The 13,036-nt window shown below is 38.3% G+C and overlaps 1 protein-coding gene across 1 annotated transcript in view; it reads left to right on the forward strand.

The window, feature by feature from the left end:
- Positions 1-11,981, forward strand: part of HELZ (helicase with zinc finger) — a gene marked incomplete in the record, with an annotated part of 102,107 nt that extends 90,126 nt beyond the window's left edge. The window contains 2 exon segments of the mRNA XM_077460648.1: positions 7,585-7,831; positions 11,265-11,981. Coding sequence (XP_077316774.1) covers positions 7,585-7,831; positions 11,265-11,605 — 588 coding nt within the window.
- Between the last annotated feature and the right edge of the window lie 1,055 nt (positions 11,982-13,036).

Genomic DNA, 13,036 nt, shown 5'->3' on the forward strand with positions numbered 1-13,036 from the left:
GGTAAACCACTTGCAAACCGCAACATGTATGTATGTATATGTGTTGCGGTGGGTAAGCCGATCTCTTAGGACAGTGATGGGGAACCTTGGCACCCCAGATGTTTTGGAACTACATATCCCATAATGCTCATGCACTCTGCAGTGTAGTGGAGCATCATGGGAAATGTAGTTCCCAAACATCTGGGGTGCCGAGGTTCACCATCACTGTCTCTCATGACTAAGAAATTTCCTCTTCCTGATTTTTGGACAGGAAGTGGAGAAAAATCTCCCCAACAGAACCCCGCCCCGTCCGGGGGGTTCCAACCCTTCCGTACTCTGCAAATTTGAAATGATAAGGTTGCAGCAAAATAAGACTGAGACTTTTCTTCCTGCAGCAGGAGAAGCGGGATCCTATGGGCAGGAATGAGTTTCGAGGGTCCGTGAATTGATGGGCGATCGTTGAGCGATTTTGACGTTTTGATCTCAGCCTGTTGAGTGTCCCTTCCTCTCTCGAATATCCGGAGCGGATGGACTGTCCCTTTTAAGTGTTAATTAGCAGTGACGCTCCGGGTGTAATCAGCTTCTGGTTTCCCAGCTTCTAAGCTCCTTACCCGGGCGAATGTGAGCGAGCGTTTTTTTGCAAATATATTATTTTATTTCCCAGCTCTGCGGATAAAACCGGCATGCGCTCCCCTCCCCCCCTCCCTGTACGTCACTGCGGGGTTTTAATATAAAATGAAAGACGGGGGGGCCTGTTGTGCCGCGCTGCCTTCCTAACCCCTACGAGGGATCGCTAATGAAGCCTGTCCGCCGGATTATACAGAATCATTAAACGATTGGATATTGGCCGATACGTCCACCTCGTCTTCAGAAAGAAATCGCGTGGGCAGACTGTTTAAAGTAATCTCTCCCTTTGAAAGTCGAGATCAAAGTGCGACTTAGTGTCACGCCGGCGTTAATGAAAGCCGAAGATTTAGGTCTACTCGCCGGAGGTGTTCTCGGTACCCCCCCCCCTCTACCGCGGCGGAGAACATCGCCAGTCTCCGTGGCGCATCCTGAAGCATCACTTCGGGGCTAAATCTCCGATTCCCCCCCAAGAGATAATTATTGATACAAAGGTGCCATCGCTCTGATAATATTCACATCTCTGCTGCAGTCTAAAAACATTTGGATCGCGATCGCCTTCGTTCACACCGCAGCAATTTTCTCACCAACCGAACATGCGCCGCTGGAGGTGCGCGGGCTGTGACGGTGCGCGTGGCCACGATGCCCGCAGGCCCTCCCGCGATCGCTCCTCAGAGAGCCAGAATGGGGAATCTGTCAATGTAAACAGAGATGACCCTGTTCTGTCAGGGGAGGAGAGAGATCTGCTGTTCCTAGTGATCAGGAACAGCGATCTCCCTCCTCCCACCCCACAGTTAAAAAAAAAAAACACCTCCCTAGGGAACACATTTAACCCCTTGATCGCCCCCTAGTATTAACCCCTTCTCTGCCAGCAACATTTGTACAATAATCTGTGGCTATTTTTTTTAGGTCTAATCGCTGTATAAATGTCACTGGCCCCAAAAAAAAAAAAAAAAAAAAGTCAAGTGTCCGATCTGTCCACCGCAATGTCGTAGTCCCGCTTAAAAAAAAAAAATAATAAAAATGCTTAAATATATTCTTTATTTTGTAGACGCTATAAATTTTGCGCAGACCAATCGATATATACGCTTATTGGGATTTTTTTTAGGGTTAAAAAAAAAATGTAGGACAGATATTGGCCTAAACTGATGAAGGAAGTTTTTTTTTATTTTTTTTTTTTTTTTTTGGGATATATTTATTTTAGCAAAAATAAAAAATATTGTTTTTGGGTTTTGTTTCAAAAATTTTTATTTGCGTCCACGGGTGTAAGGAAATAAGGTTGCGTGATTCTTGTCCCTCCTGCAACGCTATTCTGCTCCTTGCCGGCAGATCACAATGATTAGTGTTGCTGACTGTAATAGTTTGGGGAAAACCCGACAGCCTGGATTGTACACAAACCGATAGATCGATGACCAGGGTGCCCTCAAATGGATCGCAATTAGAACCTTTCAGTAGGAATTTTCGATGCTTGTATGGCTGGCTTTACTTGAGGTGTGTGTGTGTGTGTGTGTGTGTGTGTATATGTATGTATATATATATATATATATACCGTATATACTCGAGTATAAGCCGAGATTTTCAGCCTCTTTTTTGAGGCTGAAAGTGCCCCCCTCGGCTTATACTCGAGTCATCGCTGTCTGCCCGCTCGATCAGCGTGTCGAGCAGACAGACAGCGGCCATTCTATGATTCAAAAGCCGCGCCTCCGGCTCCGCCTTCGCCTGTGATAGGCGGAACACTGAATTTCCCAGCAGCCTGTGTTCCGCCTATCACGGGCGTCGTCTCATCCTCGTACTACGGACGAGGATGATACGACGTCCGTGATAGGCGGAACACAGGCTGCTGGGAAATTCAGTGTTCCGCCTATCACAGGCGAAGGAGGAGGCGCGGCTTTTGAATTTTACAATGGCCGCCGACGAAGAGGGCACGGGACGGAGGCAAGGCAAGGCACGGCACGGGACGGGACGAAGGCAAGGCACGACACGGGACGGAGGCTCGGGACAAAGGCTCGGGACACAGGTAGGCTGGACACACACACACACACACACACACACACACACACACACACACACACACACACACACACACACACACACACACACACACGGATGGATGGATGGAGACACACACACACACAGGGATGGATGGATGGATGGAGACACACACACACAGGGATGGATGGACGGACACACAGGGATGGACGGACACACACACAGGGATGGACAGGCATGTCTCACCCTCGGCTTATACACGAGTCAATAAGTTTGCCAGTTTTTTTGGGGGTAAATTGGGGGCCTCTGCTTATATTCGGGTCGGCCTATATACGGTATATATATATATATATATATATATATATATATATATATATATATATATATATATATATATATATATATATATATATATATATATATATATATATATATATATATATATATATAAAATATCTCTTTAGCAGGCTGGACCAGAGCATTTCCCAAATTTTTTCTCGTACGGTAACAGGACGAACGTTTTTTTCGTTTAACCACTTAAGCCCCGGACCAATTTGCTGGCCAAAGGACCAGACCCCTTTTTGCGATTCGGCACTGCGTCGCTTTAGCTGACAATTGCGCGGTTCGTGTGACGCGGCTCCCAAACAAAATTGGTGTCCCTTTTTCCCCACAAATAGAGATTTCTTTCGGTGGTATTTGATCGCCTCTGCTTTTCGCCTCTTATTTTTTGCGCTATAGACAAAAAAAAAAAGCATCCATTTTGAAAAAAAATAAAACGCATTATTTTTTACTTTTTGCTATAATATCCCCAAAAAATATATTTAAGAAAACGTTATTTTCCTCAGTTTAGGCCGATGCGTATTCTTCTACATATTTTTGGTAAAAAAAAACAAAAAACAAACGATAAGCGTATATTGATTGATTTGCACAAAAGTTATAGCATCTATAAAACAGGATAGTTTTATGGCATTTTTATTGGTAATTTTTTTTACTAGTAATGGCGGCGATCAGTGATTTTTATCATGACTGCGACATTGTGGCGGACACATTGGACACTTTTAGCGCGATTTTGGGACCATTCACATTTATACAGCGATTAAAAATGCACTGATGACTGTGTAAATGTGACTGACAGTGAAGGGGTTAACCACTAGGTGGCGCTGTAGGGGTTAAGTGTGTCCTAGGTGGTGATTCTAACTGGGGAGTGGGGGGGCTGTGTGTGGCATGTCACTGATCAGCGCTCCCGATCACAGGGAGCTGTGATCAGTGTCACTAGGCAGAACGGGGAAATGCTTGTTTTACATTAGCATCTCCCCGTTCTTCGCTCCGTAAGACGTTCATGGGAATCCCCGCGGACATCGAGTCCATGGGACCCGCGATCACAGTCATGGAGCTTGCAGGCAGCCTCTTAAAGGGCCATGTACAGGTATGTTAATCTGCTCGTACATGCCCTTCTGCCGCAGTGTATCTGCGTGAAGCGGTCGGGAAGCGGTTAAATTGGTTGTAAAGCTTTAAGGTTTTTCTTTTCATTCTATACATTAAGGTGAAAAACCTTCTCTGCAGCGACCTCCAGACCCCCCCCCCCCCCCCTTCTACTTACCTGAGCCCGATCCAATCCAGCGACGCGCACGAGTGCAGCGGCTCTCGTCTCTGTATCTCTCCTCATTGGATAGATTGATGGCAGCGGGAGTGATTGGCTCCTGCTGCTGTGAATCAAATCCAGTGGAAGGGGTTTCCTGCTGTCTGTGTCAATGGAGTTGGGAGCGTGCCCGCACAGGCTCTCCCAGGGTAAGAGGCTTTTCTTGGGGGGGCAGGCATGATGAAGAGGAGGAGCCAGGAGCGCCAACGGGGGACCCCAAAAGAAAAGGAGGATCGGAGCTGCTCTGTGCAAAAAACCATCACACAGAGCAGGGAAGTAGAACATGTTTGTTATTTTTATGGGAAAATTTCAGATTCTGTGTTTTATAAGTTCTGACTTCCTGTTCTTCGTTCTCAGCTGTTGTCGCTCTGACAGTTGTCACGCCGTCTCCTCGGTTGTACCCAGGTGCGAACTTCTCCGCTTACATAACCGCGCCGGCAGCGGCAGGCATTCACTTTTTTTTTTCTCATGTGTGAAAGCGTACAGGGTGGAGGGGGGGGATGGGGGAGGGGAGGCGGCTGTCAGCGCTGAGGGCGGAATCCACTAATATGAGGAAAAAGTCTGTCCGCTCTTCATGGCGGCGTCTCGTAGAGCGCGCCGCTCGCTCTCTGACAATGCCTCCTAATTGAGCGTGTCTGCCATTGTTCATTGAAGCTAATTGGCGTTTAATTATCGCTTGATTCCCATCCAAAAAAATAAGCAATTTTGGTGGGCGGGGGGGGGGGGGTTGGGGTTTAATGTTCACTTCAAATGAAAGGCGTTAAGTGGGGGAGTTTGATTTCATATTCTGGATGTTTTTGGAGAGCGAGGACGCCGTGCTGCTCCTGATTAACGAGTGTAACTTGAGGATCTGTCCCCGCTCTGTGGGGGAGGGGCTCCGACTCCCGGGATAAAGGCGCAAATACTTTATAGGAAGAGGCCGCTAATCCCGGAATACATGCGTCCTATTTTATTATATTATTATTATTTTATATTATTATTTTTTATTATTATATATTATTTAGTTATCATTGAGAGTGAGGCTCGGTTCGCACAATCGCAACTTGTCATGCAACTTTGAACTCTCAAGTCGCACCCCATTAACTGCAATGGAACCGTTCTAATTGGTGCGACATAACTCACTCCCACTTAGAAAAAGTTTCCTACGCTACTTTAGGGGCGACTTTGGCAAGTCTTGCATCGACGTCTGTTAGAAAAGCCGTATGCAAGCCGCAGGGAAGTCGCACTGCGATGTCTGATTCAAAGTCCGCCACAGTGTGAACCCGGGGCTCAAGGAAAATCCCAGAAGAGGAATAGAGGGGAAGTCATCCGATGGCTGATAACCAGGGATCCCCTCACTTTGGAGGGATGTCCTCTCACTTGGCGATGGGACAGGAAGTGAAGGGAAGAACCCCAAGCTAGCAACCATAACCCCCAGCATTTTTTTATTTATTTTTTTTGTGGCTGGTTTTCTCATGAGCCACTAGAACGCTTTCAGAAGCGCCCCTCCCCCTTCCCCCTGACCCCTTCTCCGTTTTTACCTGCGCACCAGAGAAACAATCAGACGATGCAGCCGGCTGGTCACAGACTGGATAATAGACCAGAACGTCTTTGAGCCCCCTCTATGGCCTTGGAGGACTGGAGTGACTTCATGACATCACTTCCTGTCCAGGGTGGAAATAATCAATTTTTTTTTTTTTTTTTTTTTTTTTTTTTACAAAAGATTAAAAAAAAGTTTTTTTTTTTCTTTTGCTTTTAACCCTTTTTGACCCCAGATCTCTCCGTAAAGAGGCTCTCTCATGCTTTAAATGATTTCTATTACACAGGTTGTTTACTTGTTAATAAAATAATAATATTTTATTCATTATATATATCTATATATATATATATATATATATATATATATATATATATATATATATATATATATATATATATATATATATATCTATATATAAATAAAATATATTTATTTTAATATTATAAATATATATTAATATAATAAAAGTGATTAAAACAGTAAAGGGACAGTGTAAAATAAATAAGTAAAAAAAAAAAAAAAATTTTAAGCCCCCCGTCCTTCTAGGACTCCCTCCCAGAGGGTGAGCGCAAATGTAGGTTGCGCCTGCATATGTAGACGTTATTCGCACCACACATGTGAGGTATCGCCACGAACGTTATAGCGAGAGCAATAATTCTAGCTCTGGACCTCCTCTGTAATGCCCCGTACACACGGCCGGTCATTCCGACTACAAAATCCTTCTGATTTTTTTTTTTTTTTTTTTTTCTGACGGGTTTTGGCCCCAACTTGTCTTGCATACACACGGCCGCACAAAATTGTCGGAAAATCCGATCGTTCAGGAACGAGGCGACGTACAACACGTGTGACTGGACTATAAAGAGGCCAGTAGCCAATAGCTTTTGTCTTGTAATTTTATTCTGAGCATGCGTGGCACTTTGTCCCTCCGGAATCGTCTGCACACGATCGGAATTTAAAACGATCGGATTTTGTTGTGGGAAAATTTTAGATCCTGCTCTCAAACTTTTGTGTGTCGGAAATTCCGACGGAAAAAGTCAGATGGAAGCCCGCACACACGATCGGTATTTCCGACGACAAGATCCGATCGCACATTTTCCGTCGGAAAGTCCGACCGTGTGTACCGGGCATTACTCTAAACTGGTAACCTGTAAAAAAAAAAAAAAAAATGTTTAAAGTGTCGCATATGATGTTGTTTTTTTTTTTTTGGTTTGTCGCCATTCCACAGGCAGAAACAATTTTAAAATGCGACGTGTTGGGTAACTATTTGGCGTAACATCATCTTTATATTCTAGTAAAACATTGGGTTATATATTGTGTTTCTTTGCATGAAAATTTTATATTCTTCTCCAAAAAATTGCATAAAAAAAAAAAGCTGCGCAGACACCGTGTGACATAAAATTGCATCGATCGCCATTTTATTCTCTAGGGCAGGGGTTTCAAACTGGCGGCCCCTCCAGCTGTTGTGAGACTACAAGTCCCATGAGGCATTGCAAGGCTGACAAGTACAAGCGTGACTCCCACAGGCAGAGGCATGATGGGACTTGTAGTTCTGCAACAGCTGGAGGGGCCAAGTCCCATCATGCCTCTGCCTGTGGGAGTCATGCTTGTACTTGTCAGCCTTGCAATGCCTCATGGGACTTGTAGTCTCACAACAGCTGGAGGGCCCCGGGCTGCTTAGAAAATACAGATGATGTTTGGGGGTTCTAAGCAAGAAAAAAAAAATGCATGTGAGAAGAGTCAGGATGGGCCCGGTGTTGGTGAAGATGCTTTTTTTTTTTTTTTTTTTTTTTTGTAGAAATGTCTTTTCACGTTTTTTCCTTCTCATCCCACCCAGTATGAACCGCGAGGTCCCGGCAGGCCACTGTACCAAAGAAGAATCTCGGCCGCCTCGGTGCATACAGGTCCCGATGAATTAGCCGCTTGTCCTGAAAATCTCGGTAAAGATCACCCGGACCCAAACAAACCAGCATCATACAGCTATTCATCTCCAGAGCTCTGGGTCAACGCTGCATCCGCCGCCCCGTTCCAGAACATTCCCTGCAACGGGGCCAACCGATCCGGAACACCAAGGGACATGCTAGGTAAGACCACAGAGTCGCTTGGTGTTCTTACTGAATTTTGCACAGAACAGAATTAAGAATATAAACACATAAAAAACAGCAAAACATACTGGATGTATGTATATTTTTTTAGAAATATATATATTATAATATATATATATATATATATATATATATATATATATATATATATAGCTAATATCATATATATATAGCTAATATCATATATATATATATATATATATATATATATATATATATATATATATATATATATAGCTAATATCATATATATATATATATATATATATATATATATAGCTAATATCATATATATATATATATATATATATATATATATAGCTAATATCATATATATATATATATATATATATATAGCTAATATCATATATATATATATATATATATATATATATAGCTAATATCATATATATATATATATATATATATATATATATATATATAGCTAATATCATATATATATATATATATATATATATATATAGCTAATATCATATATATATATATATAGCTAATATCATATATATATATATATATATATATATATATATATAGCTAATATCATATATATATATATAGCTAATATCATATATATATATATATATATATATAGCTAATATCATATATATATATAGCTAATATCATATATATATATATATATATATATATATATATATATATATATATATATATATATATAGCTAATATCATATATATATATATATATATATATATATATATATATATGTAGCTAATATCATATATATATGTAGCTAATATCATATATATATATATATATATATATATATATGTAGCTAATATCATATATATATATATAGCTAATATCATATATATATATATATATATATATATATATATATATATATATATATATAGCTAATATCATATATATATATATATATATATATATATATATATATATATATATATATATATATATATATATATATATATAGCTAATATCATATATATATATATATATATATATATATATATATATATATATATATAGCTAATATCATATATATATATATATATATATATATATATATATATATATATATATATATATATATATAGCTAATATCATATATATATATATAGCTAATATCATATATATATATATAGCTAATATCATATATATATATATATATATATATATATAGCTAATATCATATATATATATATATATATATATATATATATATAGCTAATATCATATATATATATAGCTAATATCATATATATAGCTAATATCATATATATATATATATATATATATATATAGCTAATATCATATATATATATAGCTAATATCATATATATATATATATATATATATATATATATATATATATATATAGCTAATATCATATATATATATATATATATATATAGCTAATATCATATATATAGCTAATATCATATATATAGCTAATATCATATATATAGCTAATATCATATATATATATATATATATATATATATATATATATATATATATATATATATATATAGCTAATATCTTATATATATATACAGTGCCTACAAGTAGTATTCAACCCCCTGCAGATTTAGCAGGTTTACACATTCGGAATTAACTTGGCATTGTGACATTTGGACTGTAGATCAGCCTGGAAGTGTGAAATGCACTGCAGCAAAAAAGAATGTTATTTCTTTGTTTAATTTTTTTTTTAAATAGTGAAAAGTTTATTCAGAGGGTCAATTATTATTCAACCCCTCAATTCAACAGAATTCTGTTTGGTTCCCCTAAAGTATTAGGAAGTAGTTCAGGCACAAAGAACAATGAGCTTCACATGTTTGGATTAATTATCTGTTTTTCCAGCCTTTTCTGACTATTTAAGACCCTCCCCAAACTTGTGAACAGCACTCATACATGGTCAACATGGGAAAGACAAAGGAGCATTCCAAGGCCATCAGAGACAAGATCGTGGAGGGTCACAAGGCTGGCAAGGGGTACAAAACCCTTTCCAAGGAGTTGGGCCTACCTGTCTCCACTGTTGGGAGCATCATCCGGAAGTGGAAGGCTTATGGAACTACTGTTAGCCTTCCACGGGCTGGACAGCCTTTGAAAGTTTCCTCCCGTGCCGAGGCCAGGCTTGTCCGAAGAGTCAAGGCTAACCCAAGGACAACAAGGAAGGAGCTCCGGGAAGATCTCATGGCAGTGGGGACATTGGTTTCAGTCAATACCATAAGTAACGTACTCCACCGCAATGGTCTCCGTTCCAGACGAGCCCGTAAGGTACCTTTACTTTCAAAGCGTCATGTCAAGGCTCGTCTACAGTTTGCTCATGATCACTTGGAGGACTCTGAGACAGACTGGTTCAAGGTTCTCTGGTCTGATGAGACCAAGATCGAGATCTTTGGTGCCAATCACACACGTGACGTTTGGAGACTGGATGGCACTGCATACGACCCAAAGAATACCATCCCTACAGTCAAGCATGGTGGTGGCAGCATCATGCTGTGGGGCTGCTTCTCAGCCAAGGGGCCTGGCCATCTGGTCCGCATCCATGGGAAGATGGATAGCATGACCTACCTGGAGATTTTGGCCAAGAACCTCCGCTCCTCCATCAAGGACCTTAAGATGGGTCGTCATTTCATCTTCCAACAAGACAACGACCCAAAGCACACAGCCAAGAAAACCAAGGCCTGGTTCAAGAGGGAAAAAATCAAGGTGTTGCAGTGGCCTAGTCAGTCTCCTGACCTTAACCCAATTGAAAACTTGTGGAAGGAGCTCAAGATTAAAGTCCACATGAGACACCCAAAGAACCTAGATAACTTGGAGAAGATCTGCATGGAGGAGTGGGCCAAGATAACTCCAGAGACCTGTGCCGGCCTGATCAGGTCTTATAAAAGACGATTATTAGCTGTAATTGCAAACAAGGGTTATTCCACAAAATATTAAACCTAGGGGTTGAATAATAATTGACCCATACTTTTATGTTTAAAATTTATTAAAATTTAACTGAGCAACATAACTTTTTGGTTTGTAAGATTTATGCATCTGTTAATAAATCCTGCTCTTGTTTAAAGTTTGAAGGCTCTAACTTATTTGCATCTTATCAAACCTGCTAAATCTGCAGGGGGTTGAATACTACTTGTAGTCACTGTATATATAGCTAATATCTTATATATATATATATATAGCTAATATATATATATATAGCTAATATATATATATATATCTAATATCTTTTATATATATATAGCTTATATATATATCATTTTTAATTTTTTTTATAATTGTATAATATATATATATATATATATATATATATATATATATTATATATATATATAATTTTTTTTTTTTTTATTTTTTTTTTTGTGAATAAAGTTACTAACAGGTTTCTGTATTATTTTCTAGTTACTCAACAGAAAATCGCAAAGCCTCCGGATGACCATCTCAAACCCGAGAACATGCAGATGTCCAACTCTTTCAACTACAACGTCTTGCAGCATCTCGGGCAGTTCCCCCCACTCATGCCCAACAAACAGATTGTAGAGCCTAACGGGGCCGGAGCTGTCCAGCAGAGTACGGGCGCCAGCAAACCCACCATGTCTTACGCAAGTGCCCTGCGCGCCCCTCCCAAACCCAAACCCCCGCCAGAACAGGCAAAAAAGAATAGCGACCCTTTGTCTTTATTTCAGGAACTAAGCTTAGGCAGTTCATCAGGTAGCAATGGTTTCTATTCCTATTTTAAGTAGTTTTATTTTATTTTTTTGTTTGTTTTTTTTCCCTATCCCCCCCCGCTTCACTTGTGTTCTTGTTTTATACAGTATTTTTTTTTTTTCCTGTTTTGTAGAGAGAACACGTTTTAGATTTGATTAATAAGTAAAGGAGAATACCAGGAACTGTTAATTTTAAGGTTCTATTTTTGGCTTTTTTTTTTTTTCATTTTAAAGTTGTTGTTTTTTTTTGTTTTGTTTTTTTTGTTTTTTTTATCAGTTTGCATAAAAAGTGTGTTTTTGTACACCTCAGTGTATATGTCTACTGCTCTTGTGCCCTTGCAGCCAGATAGGGAAAAACTTCAAGAATCTCTTTACAAGAGTTACACAACCTATTAAAATGTATTTTATTGTATGTATTATGTATTTTTTTTTTTTTTTTCTTTAATTTGTCAAAATGATCCGAATTTTTTCTGCTATAGCCTTGTACAATGCCACCCCTCTAAACTTGTGTCTGTCCTTGGATAGCAAAGAAAATCAAATAATTTTTTACACCAATGTTCCCGACAGTCGTGGGACTTGATTTCCCGCTCCAGTATGTGCCCTAAGGTAGACATATACACATAGATACATATACACTAAAATGTGTGGCTTTATATTTATTTTTTAAATAAATATACATTCACACAGACAGTTGATAGCTTTACTGCTAAGTCCACAAGTTGTTACAGAGATTTAAAAAAAAGGAAAATATAAAAAAAAATATATATATTCATTTTTTTTTTTTTTTTAAGCAGACTTTTCTTATGTGTCATGTTGCAAAATAGTTTTGGTTTTATTTAAAAAAAAAAAAAAATAATAAAAATAAAATGATTAAAAAAAAATACAAACAGAAAAAGAAAAAAAAAAAAAGCAAACATTTTAAGAGGAAAAATATTAAAAATTTTGTCAAAGTGTATTTAAAAAAAAAAAAAAAAAAAATTGTAAGTATTCTTTACATTTATTCAATCGACATTGGCATCCAATACTGGATTTCTGTACCAGAAATAGCCAGTTAATGTAAAAATCGTATGTTACTGCTTTTAAGCTCCTTTTATTTTTTTCTCCTTTTTTATTTTTTTTCTTTTGTTTGAATTTTTTATTTTATTTTTTTCAAAAAAAAAAAAAAAAGCAGCAAATGTTAATATTTGAGTTTCATCAACATTTTTCTTGATAAAGGATGCTGCCTTTATTTTTATTTTGTAGAAAACATGTTCCTTTTTTTTTTTTTTTTTTTATGTTTAAATCTCTTTTTTATTAGGGACCGGCAAGCAGCTGATTTTAAAAAGATCTCTGGGGAGGGGTTGGGGGTGGGGTGGGGGGGACCATGCATAACAGTTTGCCTCACTAAGTGGGTGTCTTGCGGACCTCCTTTTTAAATGTTTTTTTCTGATGACAACAGAACTTTCAGAGGCCGCTTGAAATCCATTT

This window comes from Lithobates pipiens, unplaced genomic scaffold (genome assembly GCF_037356315.1).
Source record: "Lithobates pipiens isolate NorthernLeopardFrog02 unplaced genomic scaffold, aLitPip1_a1.2 Scaffold_28, whole genome shotgun sequence".
Classification (NCBI taxonomy): Eukaryota; Metazoa; Chordata; class Amphibia; order Anura; family Ranidae; genus Lithobates; species Lithobates pipiens.